General features: G+C 38.4%; 1 protein-coding gene across 2 annotated transcripts in view; it reads right to left on the bottom strand.

Annotated features, from left to right (window-relative positions):
* The window catches only part of LOC124163318 (protein TANC2), a 529,785-nt gene that overhangs the window by 179,809 nt on the left and 326,171 nt on the right, over nt 1-23,805 (bottom strand). For both annotated transcript variants that reach the window (XM_046540135.1, XM_046540134.1), the window contains 2 exons: nt 6,930-7,164; nt 4,825-4,943 (listed from right to left, as the gene is read on the bottom strand). In XM_046540135.1, coding sequence (XP_046396091.1) covers nt 4,825-4,943; nt 6,930-7,164 — 354 coding nt within the window. The remainder of the gene's footprint in view (nt 1-4,824; nt 4,944-6,929; nt 7,165-23,805) is intronic.

A 23,805-nucleotide genomic window follows, 5' to 3' on the forward strand; every position in this document is an offset into this window, starting at 1 on the left:
TTACAGGTTTGTACTGTCAGGGGTCATCAATCGTCCACATCAATTCCATTGCGATGAGTGGTAGGGCTTGGAAAAGCGGCGAAATTGTGACGAAAAATACCCGAAAAGGCTACTTATATGCAAATTTTAATTTTTTAGGTGGCTTCAGGGGGTTTAAAGTAGGGATGAGTTGATTCCAAATGTCGATTCTCGATTCCACAGATTCTCGGGCACGGAATCGGAATCGAGAATCGATCGCCTAAAGTCGATTCCGATTCCATCGATTTCACAAAGATAAATGGTTTGAGCATAGACTATAAAGTTTGGGACATAAATGCTGCCACACACCTAAGCAGCTGCGGTGTCAGCCTTGCCCGCACGGAGGATACACCCGGCACGCGGGAGCTGCGATGAACATACCTAAGCGGCCTCGGAAACATGAAAATATCCGCAAGAGCGACAAACCGTGCCCGTGCCTCTGTTGTTTTTTTTCGCATCAGAAATCACACGGACCAAAAATCATTGTCTTCTAAGGAAAATATCAAATCACACGAAAACAATTGAAGCGTGCTTCATCCCTACCTCGTCTCACCAACTGACCTTTTTTGGCCTACCTGCTTCAATTCTCTGTTTCTAGACGACAAATGCTAGGAGAGTGACTTTCTGGGACCGAAGATAGCTTCGACAATTAGATGATATGCACGAGATTTAAAAAAGAAGAAGACCAAACGAGACGCATTCCTGACGATACTACAGTTTATTTTTCAGCTCTAATTGATTGTCACTCTATTTTTTTTTCTTTTTTTTCTATCTACAATTCTACAATTACACTTTACTGGTATGCAACATTGTCCAAACAGCATAATTTTCAAAGAAACAAGCGCAGCATTAACCCCTCAAACAATTAGAGGCCGATTGGAAACGCCAACTACATAGGTATATCACGTAGCGCGCCTGGCTTCGCTTTGAAGGCAACGACGTCATTGAAGCAAGGTCTGACTTCTTCATCCTTGAGTCCCTCATTTGTGGCCTTGTTTTTTGAAATATGGAGGGAGCGTGCTCCTTCCTCTCCACCTCTCCTTTACGCACTCCTTCCCAGTGGCGTAGCCATGAGGAGGGTCCGGACCCCTCCCCCAAAATATAAAAACGCAGTTATTGTCCTTCACAAAAGAAAATAAAATATTGAAAAATCAGGAATTTATAAAATTTTTCTTTAAAAAATGAAGTTTTTTTATTATAAAAAGTGTTAAAATTAATTTAAAACCCATTATTTAGTGCCCGGTTTTTTCAACAATTTCCCCCCCCCCCGGTTTTGGATCCCCCCCAATTGAAATTCCTGGCTGCGCCACTGCTCCTTCCCCTCCACCTCTCCTTTAAACGCTTTTGCTGCCCACTCCTTCCTCATGCTGAGCGGTTGAGCACCTCGTCGCACGTGACTTTAATGCCGTTTTAAATACTTTTAATTGTGTTGCTGATTGCGCAGTCGCAATTTAATTTAATGATACACCGATAAAAATGTCTTTCATTGTGTATAAACATTTCCATTGAGATAAGGAGAACAAATGAAGGCCGTGTGCATGCACAGTGGCGTAAATTATCGCAAGGATGAGCTAAATCCACCTCACCATACTGAAGCATTTTCGGATTAAACACAAGTCCGCATGCGATGAGAAAGTAAAATTCGGGGGAAACATGCATGAGGAAAATTGAATTCAGTCGATGGCCAGGGGGTAGCCAGGAATTTTGTTAAGGGGGGGTCAAAAACCAGGGGGGAAAATTTTTAAACAACAGGGTAAAAAGGAGAGGGTTTCAAACTAATTTAAACGCCCTTCCTAATAGAAAAAACTTCATTTTTCAGAGATTCATTTTTTTTCATTTTTGTAAATTCATGATTTTTAAATATTTTGTTTCCTTTTATGAAGGAAAGTAATTGTGTTTTTATATTTTGGGGGTCCTCTTGCTATGCCACTGGTCAGTGGTTCGTCCTAAGATTTTTCCTATTTTCATTTCCAAACCCAAGCGTAACACTTTAGGCCCTGAGTATGTAAAGATGTTTTTAAAAAACAACTTGAAAGCCCATAAAATAATTTTTAATTTATAAAAATATAAAAATGTGTATGAAAATCTAAAAAGCATTCCATTGATTGTATGTACCCACAATAAACTTGAATAATGACTTTGTGAAATCGCAGGAATTTGAAAATGCATTTGGATTCGAGAATATCAGATTCGAAAGATCTGGCTCCAAAAATCCTGGATCCGTCCATCCCTAGTTATTTTATTCCATTCAATTCTTAAATTTTAATGACAGCAATACTACAGATAAATCAAAATTCCACCTGCTATAAGGAGTAAGAATCGATGGAATCGGAATCGAGAATCGGGAATCGATTTGAAGGAATTGAAATTGGAATCGGAATAGAAAAAAAGTGGAATCCACTCATCCCTAGTTTAAAGATGACGATATTATATGGTCACATCCATTTACTATCATATCTAAGAGAAGTGTGCCCTATGACATCCATATTTCAAGATTAATACAATAAAAAGCAAACCAATCCCCGAAAAAAAGTGAGTAGTGTCCGCCATTTTTATTTTTTCGCAGTTATATTGTCTGAATCATTTATTTAATGTTTATGTTTTCTGAAATATAATAAATAGCTGTATGGAACTACAAAGTTAGAAAGAAATCGGTCAGGTTAAAATTGACGAGTTCCTGTGTTAATCTTTTGGAAATCGTATTTTTCGGTGATTTTCGGAATATTTTCATTTTTTTCTGATTAACCAAGGACGATGAAAGAAAATTGTTTACTTTATTTTGTAGACAATGATATGAGCACATATAATAATCATTTTTGTTATCCTACATCTGAAATTAAGTCAAGAGGAGCAGAAGGTATGAAATTTTTTTCGAAAAACCAATTTTTGGATGCCATTTTTGGAGTGATGAACTTGAAAATATACTAATAACATTGTATTATTACGTGACCACGTTCATCAGCTTTCAAAACAAGTATTACCCATCCACGTGGAACGTACTGTTTGCTGGCAGTAAAATAAAAACCGAAAGACCGTCCCCGGAAAAAGTGCAATTTTGGCCATTTTGTCGTCCTAGCGACAACACTGGCGGAAACTTCCAGTTTTCGAATTTTTACCCCGGATCATTTCGGGTTCCCCGCACATGTGCCAAATTTCAGCTCTCCAGCATGTCTTGAAGTGGTCAGGAATTCGTATCCATGAGTGAGTCAGTTACCTCAAGGGCTGTACATATATAATCTGTATATATAACGCAAATACATATATAATTTTTATAATAATAAAAAAAAAGAATTCTTTGCAAAGATAAAAGAGTTTTGAAAAAAAGACGTAATGCCTCATTTGATCCCGGGAACTCCGAATGTTGTGTATATGCCACATTTTAGCAATGGCAAATTAAAAACAATAAAAATATAGAAATTGATAAATTACCTTATTCGTGTCTGTTTTATTTTGTGAGGCACATTTGATAAGTTTGGTTGGTAAGTTTTCTGCAGTCTGCTCTTTGCATTTGTTTAATGCCTACTATTGCCACAAGGAAGTGCTGTTCGGGGAAGAGCAAGAAAACCTCTTCCCAAGGAGAAGTTCAAATAATCTGGGTTGGTACATTTTCCTTGTGGGTTAGCATCCTAAAAAGCCAGATACAGTACGCCAGCATGCTTGCTGGTTCATCATATATCCAATCAATGTTTGTCTTGCTCGGTTAGCATTCTTCCATTCTTAGCCTTTATTTTTGATGCGACCTGCCTTCTTTCGCTGCCTGATAGCGACTTTATTTTGGCATACAGCATACTGTGCCTACCTCCCCTTCCATCTCAAACTCCTATTTCTTTACTCTCCATTTTTCAACAAACCTCTCCAGCTTCTTTTTTTTCCAGCCGCATTATTTATTTCCGCATGAATCTTTTTTCCTTGCTTTACATCCATATTCTTCCTCTCCTCCACTTTCTTCATTATTTCCTATGTGATCCACTGCCACTTATCCTTCTGACCTCTATGTATCCAATGCCCCTCTCTGCCACCTTCACTATTCCTGTTTTTCCCACCCTCACCCTTCTTCTACCACTTCATTTCTCACACATTTTATTATCCATCAGTTCCTGATATTCTCCTCTCTTTATCCCCTTCAGAAGTTTTGGACATGGTAAAAAATATGCCCATTCTGACATAATTATCTATAAACCTACTACAAAATACCGACACTTACATTAGTTGACCAAATCACATACCTTTCTTCAACCCTTTCACTGCTGTGATGAACGTACTTTTTCTTCCTCCCTGCCATGCACTTTCACCTGCAAGCACTCCAAAGGGTCGCTAATATCCGCGACCCTTTCCTCAACAATCTCACCCTCGCTGGCCCCTCTCATCGACCCTCAGAGCGGGGGGGGCCTTCCTCCCCAAAAGTGACCGCTCTGACTGCATTTTGAAAATCTATCTATCAATCCGATCATCAAAAATGATTGTTTGCATCGCACTCCTGCCAATCAAGTACATCTTTGAACTGTGTTTCCAGGATGAGAAATAGCGATTTTATTAACTTTGCTAAAATGGCCATTTTCCAGTGGTTCGCAGCCATGATTTCAGCAAAGTTAACACAATCATTATTTTTCATCGCAGGGTGAGATCATCGAAGAAAGAGTTCCGGATTTGCGACCCTTCAAAGGGTGCACCACGCCCATCCTGGAAGTACCTGCTCCATGGCCACACGAAACGCATTTTAACTTTTTTGCCGTACGTGAGGAGAAGGTTTTCGGAGATTGAACAGCAGTGAAAGGGTTAAAGCACATTACAAACAACATTTCTCACCTGGCAAAAATGGTACGCCACCACATGTGATGCTAAGGCCTGGACTTTTTCTGAGACTAGATTGAGGCAGCACTTCTCCTCTGCTTCAGGGTGTCCTGATGCTTCACACCTGTGCACGTCTGCCATGAAAATTCGAATAAAGCAGAAATATTACCTCAATATGGTACATTAAAAACTGATTCATTACATTCAAAAACATAAGTTCATCATTATGCCAGCAACAATTGGAGAAATTATTCTTTTCATTATTAGTAGTTTTTGGGAAAAAGACATTTAAACCTTAAATCATGTAAGCCGTAATTGTACTAAAGCAATTCTTAGTCCTATCATCATAACTTTAAAATGAGCCATTTTTCAGCCTTTTCATTGCACATTTACATCCTTTAGCATTGTTTCCATGGAGTCATATTGAATTCTGCTTGGAGCATGTAAATGTAGGATATGAAGGCATTTTATGCACACCTACATAATTTTTTTAGAGTGGGAATTAGGGGAAGTCAAGGAAATTTTAAAAATATTTCCAACATTGAAACAAGAAGTAGTTTTTCAAAGAGATGGGAAACTTCATGCATAATGGAGAATGTAAGATAATTATACCAGCTCAGTCAGCACAAAAGATAATTTAGATGGAAATTATTTTGGTAATTTGGGGAATATTTACCCTAGTAACCTTTACCCTGTCTTTACCATGTAATTACTCGCATTCAGAATTGCCTACAGTAATGTATAAAAAATATATAGAGAAGCATTTACTTAATTTTTTGAGGTTCAGAAAAGTTTAAAGTAGAAAAATAAAATTCAATATATCCACAGCGACACTGTAGTGATATCTTTAAAATTACTTTCTATTTCATTTCACAAGTAGTTTCACATTATAGACACGCTATCGATGAAAGGCTGTGGTCATTAACAAAAATCTAGGTACTTAAAAATTACCTGATTATTTTCGTAAATACACAGAGAAGAGTACTAATTTTCATTGGATAATTATTTCCACTGAGATAATTATATGAAATAAGGAATTCATATCTTTATGGTTGGCTATATTGAAGCCTCAACTGCAATTTGCGAATAGTGGACCGTAATGTTGGCTACAAGTGGACAAATAAACAACGAAGGAGGAACATGAACGCGACTGCAAGTACCAATGTAACATTCAAGGCAATTATAATTTCTAGCTATAAGTGGAGCATGAAGTAAACTAAACTAAGTTGCCTGACACAATGCAGAAAATAGCAAAATATAATGCATTGGAAAATTTAACCAGAGAGTTGTATCACTTTTTGTTGTGATGCCATGGTGAGACTATATACTTTTTAATAACCATCATAACTGAAATTTGGTCCCCGAGGAGTTCGGTGTGGAAGCTGTTGTCACTGAGTGCTCAACAGAAGAAAATTAGTTTCAAGTTTAACAATGTTCCTATTTTAAAATAAATCAAATCAGCAATTCCTCTTAAAACATAACTGTTATTTATTTCGGTCAGTTCTCTTTCTTCAAGTACACATGTCCTCAAGAATGTCGGTTTTATTGTTGTTATTATTTATCTTTCACCAAGTGGTTATTTCCTTAAATAAATGTCGTATTTGTATATTTAGTAACTTTTCATTGTTCAATAAATAGTTATTATTCAATATCAATGTCGATATTTTTCATTTATTTTGTATACGAACGCTTATAATGCATTAAAGCTATGTGCTTGTTAGTTCACAAAAGCACTGATAGAGGGAGTGCCATCATGTTTACTTTAAAGCTTCACAGATGGCCCTGATGTCGCATCCGGAAGTATTACCCGGAAAAAGTACGAATTTTACCCATGTTTTACCACCAAATTACCTAAATTTTACCACTTAAATTTACAGATAATTGAACTGATGACATGCAAGTTACCCATCTTTTACCACACTTTTACCCGTGTAAAATAATGGTAATAATGGGGTAATTTATCTTTTGTACTGACTGAGGGTGATCCAGGCTGATATTAGGACCTCATGCAAATGCACTGAAGCTCATTCTAGAAGAATAACTGCTAACAGTAATGATGAAAATTTATAATTTTCAATTCCACACTGAAATTTGGGTAAAATTAGAACATGAAACTTAACCTCTGCAGAGGGGCTCTCGATGCCTTCCAAAGCAGCTGCTTTCTACCAGTTGCAGGAGTAGAGCTGTTTTTCCAGTTCCTGGACCACCGACTATGGCAACACCACTACCGTCGCCAATAGTTTCAATGCACTGCGTAGGGGAGTTAACTTCTTGTCCACAGGATGAAGCACTCATTTGGTGGCCCTGAATTTGCCGTTTGGAGCGACGTGCAGTTCCAGTTGAAGGCACTGCACTCTGTAACACCAATTGTAATCACAATAATGATCAAGAAAGAATTTTGACTTTCAATTTTTATTGACTTTGCAATACTGTATGCCAATGCCATTACTTTTCCAAAGATTAGAAATTATTATGTACTTGGACTGAGAAAAGCACAACCACAGTGTTCACACAGTGTTGTGTGTGGTATCTCAATAGAGGAAACCTTAGTGAGGCCCCTTTAACCCTCGCTAAGTTTTCTTCGAGTTGAGCGAGTGCTCATGAGGATTTCCAGTTGAGAGGCTGGGGTTGGTCACCCCTGAGAATCCTCCAACAAACCAACAGGAGGATCCTGTGACATGATCCCTAACTTTACGGCCTTCGCAGGTTACTTTTGTTTCACTTGGGTTGCAAATTTTGTGTTGATGATAATTCCCAGCACAAATGGTAGTTATTAAAAATATATACCAAATAATTCTTTAAAAGGCATACCGGAGATTTATCAGAGTATTACGTGGGTATCCCATGGATACGTATAGGGATGAGTCGATTCCAAATGTCGATTCTCGATTCCACCGATTCTCGGGCACGGAATCGGAATCGAGAATCGATCGCTTAAAGTCGATTCCGATTCCATCGATTCCAGGAAGATAAATGTTTTGAGCATAGACTATAAGTTTGGGGCATAAATGCTGCCACACACCTAAGTGGCTGCGGTGTCAGCCTTGCCCACATGGAGGATACGACCAGCACGTAGGGAGCTGCGACGAACATACCTAAGCGGCCTCGGAAACATGAAAATGTCGGCAAGAGCGACAAACCGACGAACCCTGAAATGGCGCGTGTTCATGAGCAACTCTCAGAGAAAAAAAATTGGAAACTTCGGGATCGGGAAGCAATGCATGCGTTTTCCGTTCTTTTATTAACCGCTGGTCACGGCAAGTCAAATTGTTGCGATTATGAATCACATTCGGAGAATTCATCTGGACCACCAATTTTAAAGTATAATAGATCGAAATATATTTTTTTACTTTAGAATGATATTTGAAGTCTGATGATAATAAAAACGTGCTGAGAGCGAGGTTTCCTGTGAAAAAAAGTTTCTTATAAATACGCGCTGAGAGCGGTTTTTTTATATATGAAACTCTTTTAGACTAACACGCACCTGCGTCAATAATAAGAAAATTAGACACATTCGCGTTTGTATAGCCCAGTTTCATCAATGCTACCCTTGAGGAAGTTGATACTTGCTTGGCATAAGCCGCCGCGGCCTCCATGCGGACTCGACAGGTTGTGTTCGGCAGCCACCGCGCACCCGCCAGGCTGCTCCAGTTTGTATGGACGCCATGAACGCTATATTATTGTTTAGCCACCACGGCCAAACGAGAATGTTCCCACCGTGGCTATTGTTATTTTTAGGGATGGTCGGATCGGATACCTCGGATCCAAATACCCGCGGATATAGCCCTTCATCGGATCCAAAGTCGCGGAAGACATCGGATCTGGATCCGAAATTTTAAATAATAGCTTCAGTGAATGCAACGACCCATAAGGGTGGAAAGAGTTTCGATTCTCTCTTCGAATGCGTCGTCGCATGCAATTCTTGTCCTACTCATGAACCGTTTTGTTTGAAAGCTCTCGCAGAGGTTGCAAGTAGAATTTCAGCCGTGGCCAGGATTTTCACCCAGAAAATAAAAAAGGCAAAATACGAGTGGCACATATTGTGACTCTTCCCAAGAGATTGAACAATCATCGGAGGAATCTCAGCACCGTAGGATAATAACCACGTCAAAAGTAACTATGTACATCGCAGATTTCAGAAAACCACCCTTGACCGTCCATCAGGGTCCGGCCCCACCCCCCAAAATATAAAAACTAGAGATGTGCGAATAGTATCCGCGAATACTCGAATACCTCGAATATTAGAAAGTATTCGATATTCGAGGTTTCGAATAGTTATGCGAAAAGTACCGCCTCGAATACCTCGAATACTTTGAATTTCGCGTCATACCCCAGACGGCACAGCAAGTTTTCGTACCTGAGTACGAGGGTGGACCATCAAGATACAAAAATCGTGCTTAGGAAGTTACTAAAAAGGTTTTGTTTCTTTATTTCCTTTAATGACGAAAAAAGATGCAAGAGGACTGGCAAATTCATATGCATCGATAAAATTGTATCTCATCTATAAAACTGTATTCGGTCTGGGACTATTTTCTTTCGCGGGTGGTGCCATCGTGCCATATCATCCTAGAAAGATCACATGCCTTCACAAGCTGGCACAAGCCAGCACAAGCCGTTGGAGATCGCATCGTTTACGTCACGTCTCACCACATTTCAGGGATTTTTGTGGTTAAGTTTGTGAAAAATAGAGTGTCTGGTAATGGTGAAGTTTCCCTTATTCTTTAATTTCATTCACTGGGCTTCAGAAACGTATTTGTGAGATATTTTTGTTAAAAATGCCTTTCGTGTGTGTATTGTCGGGATGTAATGGAAACTCCGGGACATGGTTCAAATTTTTAGCTTTCCAAAAGATCCTGAGTTGAAGAAGAAGTGCATTTGGGCGATAAGAAGAAAACATTTCACCCTTACGAAAAACTGTGAGGTATGTACTCTTTCTCGCTGTAATTATTTGGATGTAATTTTGAGTTAGAAGTGGCTTCGGGATGTTGATGCATCAACATCCCGAACTATTCAGTACTGAAGTACTTTAGTACTATTCAGTACTAAAAATGGTGATTCAAAATATTGTAGCAGCAATTCTTTTGAAAATTCTTGCATTTTAGTTGTCTTTTTTGTATAATTCATTCGGTAAACGTGTGGTTAAAGGAGAAACTAGGAATAAGCTGCCAAGTTTATAGGATCGAATATTGCTTCTTAGCTTGCCCTATGGTGTATTACACGTCGGCTTTCATCATTTCAAATTATCTTATGCTATAGTTAAAAACAATAAAAATATCAGGCATACAAATATTTACTATATTTACGAGCCTAGTAATTTGATTTCTCATGCAGAAATACCAAAAATTGGAAATGATTTGACCTAATAAGTTACATGGTATTTTATTATTTATTAATTTTAGGTGTGTGAGCTTCACATCGCACCTTGTGATATCAGAAAATAATCTGTGGCCTTGGACGAGAAGACGAGGAGAAAATTCTTGCTGAATTGAAGGTGCCCAGATTGGAGGAAGGTACCATTGCTTCACTGTTACCTGTCGCCAAGAAGACAGACATTGTGGCAGAAGTGACATATTTGTGGATGTGGATTTGATTTGTGCAAGTTGATGCTGTGATAGTGGACGTTCATCGGAGAAAGTATTGAAGATAGTTTTTTTGTATCGACCAGTCCTCTTTTAAATAATTTTTCATTCGAAAGAGAATAAGAGTAATTGTTTCGCTAAATTAGATGTGGGATAGAAGAGAAAATTGGAAATATTATTGTGGTTGACAATAGAAAATACATAATACAGACATTGTGGCAGAAGTGACATATTTGTAGATGTGGATTTGATTTGTGCAAGTTGATGCTGTGATAGTGGACGTTCATCGGAGAAAGTATTGAAGATAGTTTTTATGTATCGACCAGTCCTCTTTTAAATAATTTTTTATTCGAAAGAGAATAAGAGTAATTGTTTCGCTAAATTAGATGTGGCATAGAAGAGAAAATTGGAAATATTATTGTGGTTGACAATATAAAATACATAATACAGTGGAACTTGGTTAGTACGTTCCTCCTTAGTACGACGATTTCTCTCGGTCCCGGTACCATCGGAACAAAATACAGGTAAAAGTATTTGGTTAGTACTGGTAGTACTAACACCTAGTACCATGAGCCTCGGTATAATTGCCATGAGAATTAAAGAACCTGGATAGCGTAGTGGTCTGCGCAGTGGCCCGGAAAGCCAAAGGTCCGTGGTTCGATTCCCGGTCCAGGGGAATTTTTTCTCATGGCAATTCTTGTATATTTGGTTAGTACGTTTGAAAAAATTGCGCTTTCCTGGTTAGTACGCTCAACTGCTAGCCGTGACGCAACCCGCAATTCGTTCTCCAGTATCTTCTTAAGGGTCGTAAAGCTCCGAATTCATGATTTAATTAATTATTACAAGCCATTAAAATTCTTGCATTCATTCCACATATCTTTCTTCGACCATGATTTATCCAAATGCATTTCTCAATTCTTATGACGCGATGAATTATAAAATATGGCCATTTATCAGGAATGTCCGACTATGCAAAACTGCAGCCAATGAGAAGCCCCTATTTTCCCCACCCCGAGCTCCTCACCTTTGTTGCCTCTGGAGTGCCCACTGCGCACAAATTTCACGAGTGGGCAATTGTTGCTATCGCACGAGTTATCATGATGAAGAAATGAGCCTAATCCAATTTCCACTTTATCTAAAGCAGTACTGCACGACGTCAATGCTACGTAGTACGTGCATATTTGACTACAGCTGCGGGAGCAGACGATGCTCTGGATCTCCACGCGAAGCTTAGCTTAAAAATACTTGATCTCGGCACGAAAGCAGACAACATTAAACAAATTTTAAAAGTAAACTTCGACTGTATAATATAAAATCTTCTTGTAATAACCTCGTAATCTAATAATCTTGCGTGTTATTATTCGATATATCGATCGCTATAACAATCGATATGGCTTTATTCCAGAAGCGCGAATGTGTACGGCTGTTGCCGTAATTTAAGGTTAATATAATTTTGTCCAATTTTTATGATGTTTAAAAACAACCCGTTGACATACTCAGGGTTGTTTTTATATTCTCCGAGTATGCTGTGACAAAAAAGAAATGGCTTAGCTATACTTGTCCTCTTTCTATAAATACATATAGGATAAATCAGGGAGAAAGACGCCGTTTTCATGTAATTGTCTTCGGGAAATCTATGAAAAATTGTGATTTTTTATTCACATGGTATTGTTTTTCAATGTAGCGCCCATTTTCTTTATTTTAAAGGTGAAAAGAGTTCAGGAAGGCGATCCTACGAGAACTACCGATAGTAATTGTAATTATGACGACTTTTTCACAGATTGCAATTACCCCGACTGCTATTTTTTACTTTCCTCGTTAGCACGTTTTCCTGGTTAGTACGTTCATTTTTTGTGGTCCCTTCAGAAACGTACTAAACAGGTTCCACTGTATATGTATTGTATTTCTGTGGGTTTTTTCTTTCCTGCCTCTTTAAAATTTCTTGTGGTGGTGACTTCATGCAAAGTAAGTATAAAATCGGAGGTGTGATCTAAGAGATACCATGTTTTATTTTACAAGTGTTTATGCTGGTGATTTGGCAGGACTTTCATATTTTTAATAGGTCGATACATTTACTGCAGTGACCTAGAGACTTTTACCTCATCCCAAATAATTTTTCAAATACTTTAGCGCCTGATATGGGTAAGTTTTAGTAGCTGAGACTGAACTATACGTTAATTTTTGTTTGCATTTTGATGAATTCGATCATAATAATAGCAGATGTGTCAGCAATCCTGTTTCATCGGCAATTTTTATTTAAAAATTTTATTTCGTCAGGCTTTAGGGTAAGCTTTTTAATGCTCGTGGGCTATGTGATGTCTTATTGAGTGTCAAAATTAATAAAAATTTACTCTTATTAACATCTCAAGGTTTCCAAGTAAGTACGAGCCACTTCCCAGACGGCACAGGAAGTTTTCGTACCTGAATACGAGGGTGGACCATCAAGATACAAAAATCGCGCTTAGGAAGTTACTAAAAAGGTTTTGTTTCTTTATTTCCTTTAATGACGAAAAAAGATGCAAGAGGACTGGCAAATTCATATGCATCGATAAAATTGTATCTCATCGATAAAACTGTATTCGGTCTGGGACTATTTTCTTTCGCGGGTGGTGCCATCGTGCCATATCCTCCTAGAAAGATCACATGTCTTCACAAGCTAGCACAAGCCGTTGGAGATCGCGTCGTTTACGTAACGTCTTACCACATTTCAGGGATTTTTGTGGTTAAGTTTGTGAAAAATAGAGTGTCTGGTAATAGTGAAGTTTCCCTTATTCTTTAATTTCATTCACTGGGCTTCAGAAACGTGTTTGTGAGATATTTTTGTTAAAAATGCCTTTCGTGTGTTTATTGTCGGGATGACGTAATGGAAACTCCGGGACATGGTTCAAGGTTTTAGCTTTCCAAAAGATCCTGAGTTGAAGAAGAAGTGCATTTGGGCGATAAGAAGAAAACATTTCACCCCTACGAAAAGCTGTGAGGTATGTACTCTTTCTCGCTGTAATTATTTGGATGTAATTTTAAGTTAGAAGTGGCTTCGGGATGTTGATGCATCAACTTCCCGAACTATTCAGTACTATAATACTATTCAGTACTAAAAATGGTGATTGAAAATATTGTAGCAGCAATTCTTTTGAAAATTCTTGCATTTTAGTTGTCTTTTTTGTATTAATTCTAGAGATGTGCGAATAGTATCCGCGAATACTCGAATACCTCGAATACTAGAAAGTATTCGATATTCGAGATTTCGAATAGTTATGCGAAAAGTACCGCCTCGAATACCTCGAATACTTTGAATTTCGCGTCATACACTGTCGCACGCACGTCGTTGGTAGTGACTCGGAAAAATGTAGAGAACTGTAGTCATTTAGTGCTCGCAGCGCCGTTTTACGCAAGTTGACGAATTGCATCAAATTCGTGGATTTTAGCGGTGAAAAGTGTTCGACGAGGGGAACCGAAAATAGTCGGGTGAAAAAATCCGAAAATCCCCGATTCCCCCCACCAGGAGAAACTCAGTGCCGTGGGATAGCAACCTTAGGGCATTTCCCACGATCCTCTATCCCCCTCCATTCAGCACTCGCCTCAACCACTCTGACGCTTTCCTCTTCTTCGAAATCAAACAAAAGGTCCCAGCTCGCGCAGGGATCGCATTACGAAGACCCCTGCTTCGAAAAAAGTATCGAGTTACGAGAGCAATATAAACGTGTTTCACGCCCTCCCCCCTTTTCTCACCCACTGACCTTTTTCTGGCTACCTGCTTCGAAGTTCCCCATTTCTGGAGGTCAACTGCTGTGTGAGTACCGTGGGATACTTACATTAGCGCATTTCCCAAGGTCCGGTATCCCTCTCCATTCAGCACTAGCCCCCCCTCTGAGGCTTTCCTCTTCTTTCAAATAAAAAAAAGGTCACAGCTCGCGCAGGGATCATATTACGAAGACCTTAGCTTCGAAAAAATACGCGAGAACAATAGAAACGTGTTTCGGGCCCTCCCTTTCCTCCCCCACTGACCCTTTTTTTCCTACCAGCTTCGAAGTTCCCCATTTCTGTGGAGGTCAACCGCTGCATGAGTCATCTATTAGCACAAAGGGTGTCTAAGAATGACTTTCGTCAATTGATGTTACACCTTTATTGAATTGAAATATTAGTAATGTGCGCGTAATTTCAAAAAGAATAAGACCAAACACGACGTATTTCTGAGTTTATTTAAGCATTTTACGCAAAGAAATAAATGTCAAAAACACGACGGAGACTTAGCATTCTGGCGAAACTCGATATGAGCAGCAGAGCTTCTCGGAAGTTGATGTGATATTTTTTTCCGAAAACATATATCAAGTTACAATTTATGAGTGGTGCTATAAATCTTTATTGTTACAGTCACAGACAAAAGGATATTTTCTCAGAATATTTGGTTTCTCCCTGATAGCAATTCCAATTCATCTTCTTATCTCGTGAGAACTCCCAAAGATGGACTGAAAATAATTGAAGAAAATCCGGTGGAAAAGAGCTTGTATTTTGCAAAATGCCTCAGATTGTCAGCTAGCACTTGGCAGCAGGAGTGGGGGTAAAGCGATGTTAGTTGAATTAATTATATGCCCAATTGTTTCCATAAAATTAAATTATTCATTAATCAGCTAAATTCCTGTTCGAATCATTATAAGGAAATCAAAATTACTCCCCAAAATCTTGTGTTGCCTGCTGCATAGGCAACCGAGTCAAACATTCCAGCATTCATCATTTAGTATTCGAGGTATTCGAAATTCGAGGTATTCGAATATTCGAGCTATGATTTAATATTCGAATTCGATATTCGAATTCGAGAAATCTGCTATTCGACCCATCTCTAATTAATTCATTCGGTGAACGTGTGGTTAAAAGGAGAAACTAGGAATAAGCTGCCAAGTTTGTAGGATCGAATATTGCTTCTTAGCTTGCCCTATGGTGTATTACACGTCGGCTTTCATCATTTCAAATTATCTTATGCTATAGTTTAAAACAATAAAAATATCAGGCATACAAATATTTACTATATTTACGAGCCTATTAATTTGATTTCTCATGCAGAAATACCAAAAATTGGAAATGATTTGACCTAATAAGTTACATGGTATTTTATTATTTATTAATTTTAGGTGTGTGAGGTTCACATCGCACCATTGTGATATCAGAAAGTAATCTGTGGCCTTGGACGAGAAGACGAGGAGAAAATTCTTGCTGAATTGAAGGTGCCCAGATTGGAGGAAGGTACCATTGCTTCACTGTTACCTGTCGCCAAGAAGACAGACATTGTGGCAGAAGTGACATATTTGTGGATTTGATTTGTGCGAGTTGATGCTGTGATAGTGGACGTTCAGCGGAGAAAGTATTGAAGATAGTTTTTATGTATCGACCAGTCCTCTTTTAAATAATTTTCTATTCGAAAGAGAATAAGAGTAATTGTTTCGCTAAATTAGATGTGGGATAGAAGAGAAAATTGGAAATATTATTGTGGTTGACAATAGAAAATACATAATATATGTATTGTATTTCTGTGGGTTTTTTCTTTCCTGCCTCTTTAAAATTTCTTGTGGTGGTGACTTCATGCAAAGTAAGTATAAAATCGGAGGTGTGATCTAAGAGATACCATGTTTTATTTTACAAGTGTTTATGCTGGTGATTTGGCAGGACTTTCATATTTTTAATAGGTCGATACATTTACTGCAGTGACCTAGAGACTTTTACTCATCCCAAATAATTTTTCAAATACTTTAGCGCCTGATATGGGTAAGTTTTAGTAGCTGAGACTGAACTATACGTTAATTTTTGCTTGCATTTTGATGAATTCGATCATACTAATAGCAGATGTGTCAGCAATCCTGTTTCATCGGCAATTTTTATTTAAAAATTTTATTTCGTCAGGCTTTAGGGTAAGCTTTTTAATGCTCGTGGGCTATGTGATGTCTTATTTAGTGTCAAAATTAATAAGAATTTACTCTTATTAACATCTCAAGGTTTCCAAGTAAGTACGAGCCACTTAAGAATGCTGGATGCTGGGGATGCGTGAATTAGCCTTGAGAATCTCATTTTTCGCAGTTATTTAAGTGGCCGAATAAGTTTTGTAAGTTCTCAATGGGTAAATTATACTATATCATGAATTCTAATTACCATGAAAAACTCACAACCGACAAAAACTTTGTCGGTCGTGAGTCTTTCATGGTAATTAGAATTCATGATATGGTGTTATTTACCTATTGAGAACTTACAATTCATAATGATTCGTATCAAGGTTCTTGCTACGGTCGGTAGCTATCGATTGTGTTGCGTTCGATACATTTTTCGATCGTGCGAGTTACGATATATCTAATTTCGACCTAATCGATTGAGATTAGCCTGAGTGCCGTGTTCCTGCGCGCTTCGTATCCCATCGTACGTGCTTAGTAGCGGACATTCACATGCTGCGTACGCGCTTCGTCGACAGGCCGCGAATGGAAATTATCCATTGACGAAAAGCGACGGAGTGGCACAGTATCCCCTTAGTCAATGGGTACTATGTACATACGAATTAGATACGGAGGGTTCTGTGCCGTCTGGGTTAAGAATGCTGGATGCTGGGGATGCGTGAATTAGCCTTGAGAATCTCATTTTTCGCAGTTATTTAAGTGGCCGAATAAGTTTTGTAAGTTCTCAATAGGTAAATAATACTGTATCATGAATTCAGATACCATGATATAGTATTATTTACCTGTTGAGAACTTACAGTTCATAATGATTCGTATTAAGGTTCTCGCTACGGTCGGTAGCTATCGATTGTGTTGCGTTCGATACATTTTTCGATCGTGCGAGTTACGATATATCTAATTTTCGACCTAATCGATTGAGATTAGCCTGAGTGCTGTGTTCCTGCGCGCTTCGTATCCTATCGTACGTGCTTCGTAGCGGACATTCACTTGCTGCGTACGCGCTTCGTCAACAGGCCGCGAATGGAAATTATCCATTGACGAAAAGCGACGGAGCGGCACAGTATCCCCGTAGTCAATGGGTACTATGTACATACGAATTAGATACGGAGGGTTCTGTGCCGTCTGGGACACTGTTGCACGCACGTCGTTGGTAGTTGACTCGGAAAAATGTAGAGAACTGTAGTCATTTAGTGCTCGCAGCGCCGTTTTACGCAAGTTGACGAATGCATCAAATTCGTGGATTTTAGCAGTGAAAAGAGTTCGACGAGGGGATCCGAAAATGGTCGGGTGAAAAAATCCGAAAATCCCCGATTCCGCCCACCAGGAGAACCTTAGTGCCGTGGGATAGCAACCTCAGGGCATTTCCGACGACCCGCTTTCCCCCTCCATTCAGCACTTGCCTCACCCACTCTGATGCTTTCCTCTTCTCCGAAATCAAACAAAAGGTCTCAGCTCGCGCAGGGATCGCATTACGAAGACCCCTGCTTCGAAAAAAATATCGAGTTACGAGAACAATAAAAACGTGTTTCACGCCCTCCCCCCTTTTCTCACCCACTGACCTTTTTCTGGCTACCTGCTTCGAAGTTCCCATTTCTGGAGGTCAACAGCTGTGTGAGTACCGTGGGATACCTACATTAGCGCATTTCCCAAGATCCGGTATCCCTCTCCATTCAGCACTAGCCCCCCTCTGAGGCTTTCCTCTTCTTCGAAATAAAAAAAAGGTCACAGCTCGCGCAGGGATCATATTAAGAAGACCTTAGCTTCGAAAAAATACCAAGTTACACGAGAACAATAGAAACGTGTTTCGGGCCCTCCCTTTTCTCCCCCACTGACCTTTTTTTTTCTACCAGCTTCGAAGTTCCCCATTTCTGTGGAGGTCAACCGCTGCATGAGTCATCTATTAACACAAAAGGTGTCTAAGAATGACTTTCGTCAATTGATGTTATACCTTTATTGAATTGAAATATTAGTAATGTGCGCGTAATTTCAAAAAGAATAATACCAAACACGACGTATTTCTGAGTTTATTAAAGCATTTTACGCAAATAAATAAATGTCAAAATACAACGGAGACTTCGCACTCTGGCGAAACTCGATATGAGCAGCAGAGCTTCTCGGAAGTTGATGCGGTATTTTTTTTCGAAAACATATATCAAGTTACAATTTATGAGTGGTGCTATAAATCTTTATTGTTACAGTCCCAGAGGAAGGGATATTTTCTCAGAATATTTGGTTTCTCCCTGATAGCATTTTCAATTCATCTTCTTATCTCGTGAGAACTCCCAAAGATGGACTGAAAATAATTGAAGAAAATCCGGTGGAAAAGAGCTTGTATTTTGCAAAATGCCTCAGATTGTCAGCTAGCACTTGGCAGCAGGAGTGGGGGTAAAGCGATGTTAGTTGAATTAATTATATGCCCAATTGTTTCCATAAAATTAAAATATTCATTAATCAGCTAAATTCCTGTTCGAATCATTTAAAGGAAATCAAAATTACTCCCCAAAATCTTGTGTTGCCTGCTGCATAGGCAACCGAGTCAAACATACCAGCATTCATCATTTAGTAATCGAGGTATTTGAAATTCGAGGTATTCGAAATTCGAGGTATTCGAAATTCGAGGTATTCGAAATTCGAGGTATTCGAATATTCGAGCAATGATTTAATATTCGAATTCGATATTCGAATTCGAGAAATCTGCTATTCGACCCATCTCTAATAAAAACAGTTATTGTCCTTCACAAAAGAAAACAAAATATTGAAAAATCAGGAATTTATAAAATTTTTCTTTAAAAAATGAAGTTTTTCGATTATAAAAAGTGTTAAAATTAATTTAAAACCCATTATTTAGTGCCCGGTTTTTTCAACAATTTCCCCCCCCCCCGGTTTTGGATCCCCCCCAATTGAAATTCCTGGCTGCGCCACTGCTCCTTCCCCTCCACCTCTCCTTTAAACGCTTTTGCTGCCCACTCCTTCCTCATGCTGAGCGGTTGAGCACCTCGTCGCACGTGACGTTAATGCCGTTTTAAATACTGTTAATTGTGTTGCTGATTGCGCAGTCGCAATTTAATTTAATGATACACCGATAAAAATGTCTTTCATTGTGTATAAACATTTCCATTGAGATAAGGAGAACAAATGAAGGCCGTGTGCATGCACAGTGGCGTAAATTATCGCAAGGATGAGCTAAATCCACCTCACCATACTGAAGCATTTTCGGATTAAACACAAGTCCGCATGCGATGAGAAAGTAAAATTCGGGGGAAACATGCGTGAGGAAAATTGAATTCAGTCGATGGCCAGGGGGTAGCCAGGAATTTTGTTAAGGGGGGGTCAAAAACCAGGGGGGAAAATTTTTAAACAACAGGGTAAAAAGGAGAGGGTTTCAAACTAATTTAAACGCCCTTCCTAATAGAAAAAACTTCATTTTTCAGAGATTCATTTTTTTTCATTTTTGTAAATTCATGATTTTTAAATATTTTGTTTCCTTTTATGAAGGAAAGTAATTGTGTTTTTATATTTTGGGGGTCCTCTTGCTATGCCACTGGTCAGTGGTTCGTCCTAAGATTTTTCCTATTTTCATTTCCAAACCCAAGCGTAACACTTTAGGCCCTGAGTATGTAAAGATGTTTTTAAAAAACAACTTGAAAGCCCATAAAATAATTTTTAATTTATAAAAATATTAAAATGTGTATGAAAATCTAAAAAGCATTCCATTGATTGTATGTACCCACAATAAACTTGAATAATGACTTTGTGAAATCGCAGGAATTTGAAAATGCATTTGGATTCGAGAATATCAGATTCGAAAGATCTGGCTCCAAAAATCCTGGATCCGTCCATCCCTAGTTATTTTATTCCATTCAATTCTTAAATTTTAATGACAGCAATACTACAGATAAATCAAAATTCCACCTGCTATAAGGAGTAAGAATCGATGGAATCGGAATCGAAAAAAAAGTGGAATCGACTCATCCCTAGATACATATCATCTTTTTGAATTCACCTGATAAAAGAGATAACCTATCTCTAGAGATCCGTGAAAATAGTTTTATTTTTTGCTAAGATTCGTCTTAAAACTATGTGATTTCAGTTTTATATAAAATCTTAGCGGCGTTATTATAATGCTACAATTTTCCCACGTTTATAGGCATATTATTATTTTATGGTACACGTTTCATGAATACTTATACTTTTATTAAGCATTATACATAACATTTAACAAAATTTGGACTGTACAAAATTTCTGATAAAACTAAATAAAAGAAATGGTTTAACTTATATTGGTTCAAGGTATATGAATGGTTCAAACATGTAGTCTTGGTGAATGCGATCGGCAAACAGCAAATTCCCACTACCTCATATGTGCATACTTCGAGAGCCATTCCAGAATTTTTGGATTGTCAAGTTTCTTCAAACTAAAGAAAGCCTTTAAAAATGCTTTTGCAGTAGCAACAACAAGCTCCTCCTTTTCCTATCTTTGACTGAGTGACTGCGTGTTCAAATGATAGCTGTCATTTTGCGTGTCCCCTTTCTTTCGCACGTTTATGTGTATCACTGCTGATGTGCTTTTAACAATGTGTCACATCTTTCAAATTAAAATATTTTACCGCAAATTTTGCACAGTAATACTGGTCTCTCACATAAAATCCTTCTCAGCTGAATTCATTCACTTGCCCTGGTATGGACAGTATCACTAGCTCTTGGCATTTTAAAATTCCTATCCTTTGTTCGATATTTAAAGCTGGAACTGCGATAAAAAAACAGTCCAACCGCAAAACACAACCTGTCACGATGGTGTTTTCAAACTGAGTGCTGGGTAGATACGGTATAACCATAGTACTGTAAAATTACAAATTGGCCGAAATGTTTCATGTCACTGTTTCCCTTTTGATAACCCTCACCCAGGTGTTGAGGGAAGGTAGGACAGCAACTAGATACAACAAAATTGCTTAGTTTTGATTACAACTGTTGCCAATCGGTCAGGAAAGGTAGTGAAAGAAGCACATTTAACAAAACATAATGGGATTCAAAGAAACTTGAAAAATTATTTCCCATTTATCGATCCTGAAACATCTAGAACATCCCTCTCCTCCTATCCTTTCTGCTCCGCCCTTCCTTTCCCCCAACTGCTAGTGCTTCATGCTTTCAAATAATCATACATGTCTATGGATGTCTTTAAACAAATCAAATCGTGCAGTTGACAGCAAGGCACCGTTGACGGCCGCCGTGGTCACCACGGCGCCCATTTCAATCCGTCCCGATGAAGCGCCTTCTACGGCATGAAATACAGTCAGTGCTACACTGAGGCCGCTTTCATACGGGATGACTCTCTGCCATGCTGTGGGCTGTGCCGTGGAAGGCCAGTTCCCAGCCAGTGGCAGTGTTTAAGTCAATGAAATTGTTACATTGGACCCACACTCAAGGTTTTCCTGCAACAACTAATCCGATAACGCTGTCTGATGTGCCGCGGTGAGTCACCAGAAATACTGCTCCACATTGACGCATACTGTGCACGTGAGCTTGTATTTCCGCTCTTCTGCGGCCGCGTTAAATTTCTTTCAGCACATTTCTAAATTAAAATATCTAATTCTCCAGGTGAGAAAGCAGGATAAATATTTCTAAATATTTCAGGATTTCATTTTTTCGTGACTTATGAAAAAGGCTTGAAATTACGAAACTTGATTTTATGAAGTGCCAATTTCCGGTCCCACTGACTTTGTATAATTGAGAGTTCACTGAATCAATTTTAATTCCAATCATTTTTATTGCAACACCGTGGATAGGCTCAATGATGTCACAGGCAAAGCACTCAAAATAAAACTTCTTTTAAAGAACTGGAAATTTAATGACATCATTATGCGTGCTTATCAGATTTTTTAGTGCAGATAATGAAGATATTACATTGGAAAATAGAAAGTCTTCTGATTTCGTCGGCAGAAAAAAATGCAATACAGTCATCCCCTGAGTTGCGTATGTCTCTACTTACGTAAATCCGTACTTACGTAAGTGATAACCATATTTCAAGTGATTATGTTAATTTTCGAATGCGAGCGCGATGAAGTAGATATTCGCTCGTAAACTCAATGGCAGAAAAAATATCACATAGTTATAGAGTTTTTTACGTGCTTAACAAAACAAAGTGATCCATTTTTATCATTCCTCAAAGGAATTTTCATTAATTTCTGTAGAAAAATCACTTATAAATCCCAAGTCACCAATCAATGTGAAAATTTGCAGTTCTAGCAATGGAAGTGGTTGCGCTCACTCCTGTACGATACATACACAGCATACACACCTGAACTCCCACTTACAACTATTTAAAAATTGTATCCTTAAGTTTGGACATTTCCATCTATGGAATTAAAAGAAAATGAAGTTCAAGCAGAAATATTTATTGCAGAAAAGAATTGGTTAGTACCCACGTAAATGCATTGAAATTTTGAGTGTAGGCAATGAACGCTGCGAAAAAGTGAACAAAAAGTTGACACACAATATTAATTGCGTGCTTGTTTACATGTTTCTGGCGACTGGGTTACCGTGTTGTATTTTGCAAAGATTTTTATTAAGCTGCATTTTCTCGTTCTCTCATATTGTGTGCCAATGTAAATTAATACTGCGTTATTGAAAGCTTTTCCCCATTAACTTTGTTGCAAGTTAATGACGGAGTTGGCTGAATAAAAGCTCACTTTTAATTAGCTTCGTGCATTGGAAATACTCCCTGATGTTTCCGGCGAAGTAAATTTTCAAACAATGATATTTTCACGTCATTTTATGGAGATATGACAAAGTATGTTTGTGTGCATGAAAGATTGAGTGTATACGCGTGTGAATGTATCTAAAGATATAGTGATTTAAAAGTATTTTTTGTGTGTTATTTGCTCGTGATCCTCGACACCCCTCCTACGTGTATTAATTGTGACAGTAAAACCACCAGATTCATCAATCAACGTAATCTATAAAAGTCAAAAGATATAATGATTAAAGGTAAGTAGACAATGCAAACCATGGGCCCTTAGCAGTAGAACATAATGAATCAATTTAAGTATTAAGTTTAGTAATGTAGCGTTGAGTTACTGTACTTTCCCGAATCCACACGATCAGTCAATTTGGGGAATACTATTATGCTTTTTGATTGGCTATACTCGAGATGCAACTCTCAATATATATTACTGTTTATTGATTTTGTATCTAATAGCGTAAGAATACACGGAAGAGTTAATGAATATCGCAGTGAATTGAATGAAACTTCACCGAGAATTTACCGCACATTTCTCCGCCAAGAATTCACCCCACCGATCAAAATCTCTAAAGCACGAACGCAGAATGTTCGACTTACGTAAATTTCGACTTATGCAGAGTCTGCCGGAACGCATCCCTTACGTAACTCGGGGGATGCCTGTATGTTATTTCACATAACTTCCGTGAAGCGTACAGGAACAATAAACATACAATAATGGAAGCATCTCGCGGCTGAGCTTAAAGCC

The sequence above is a fragment of the Ischnura elegans genome, chromosome 8 (assembly GCF_921293095.1).
Source record: "Ischnura elegans chromosome 8, ioIscEleg1.1, whole genome shotgun sequence".
Lineage (NCBI taxonomy): Eukaryota > Metazoa > Arthropoda > Insecta > Odonata > Coenagrionidae > Ischnura > Ischnura elegans.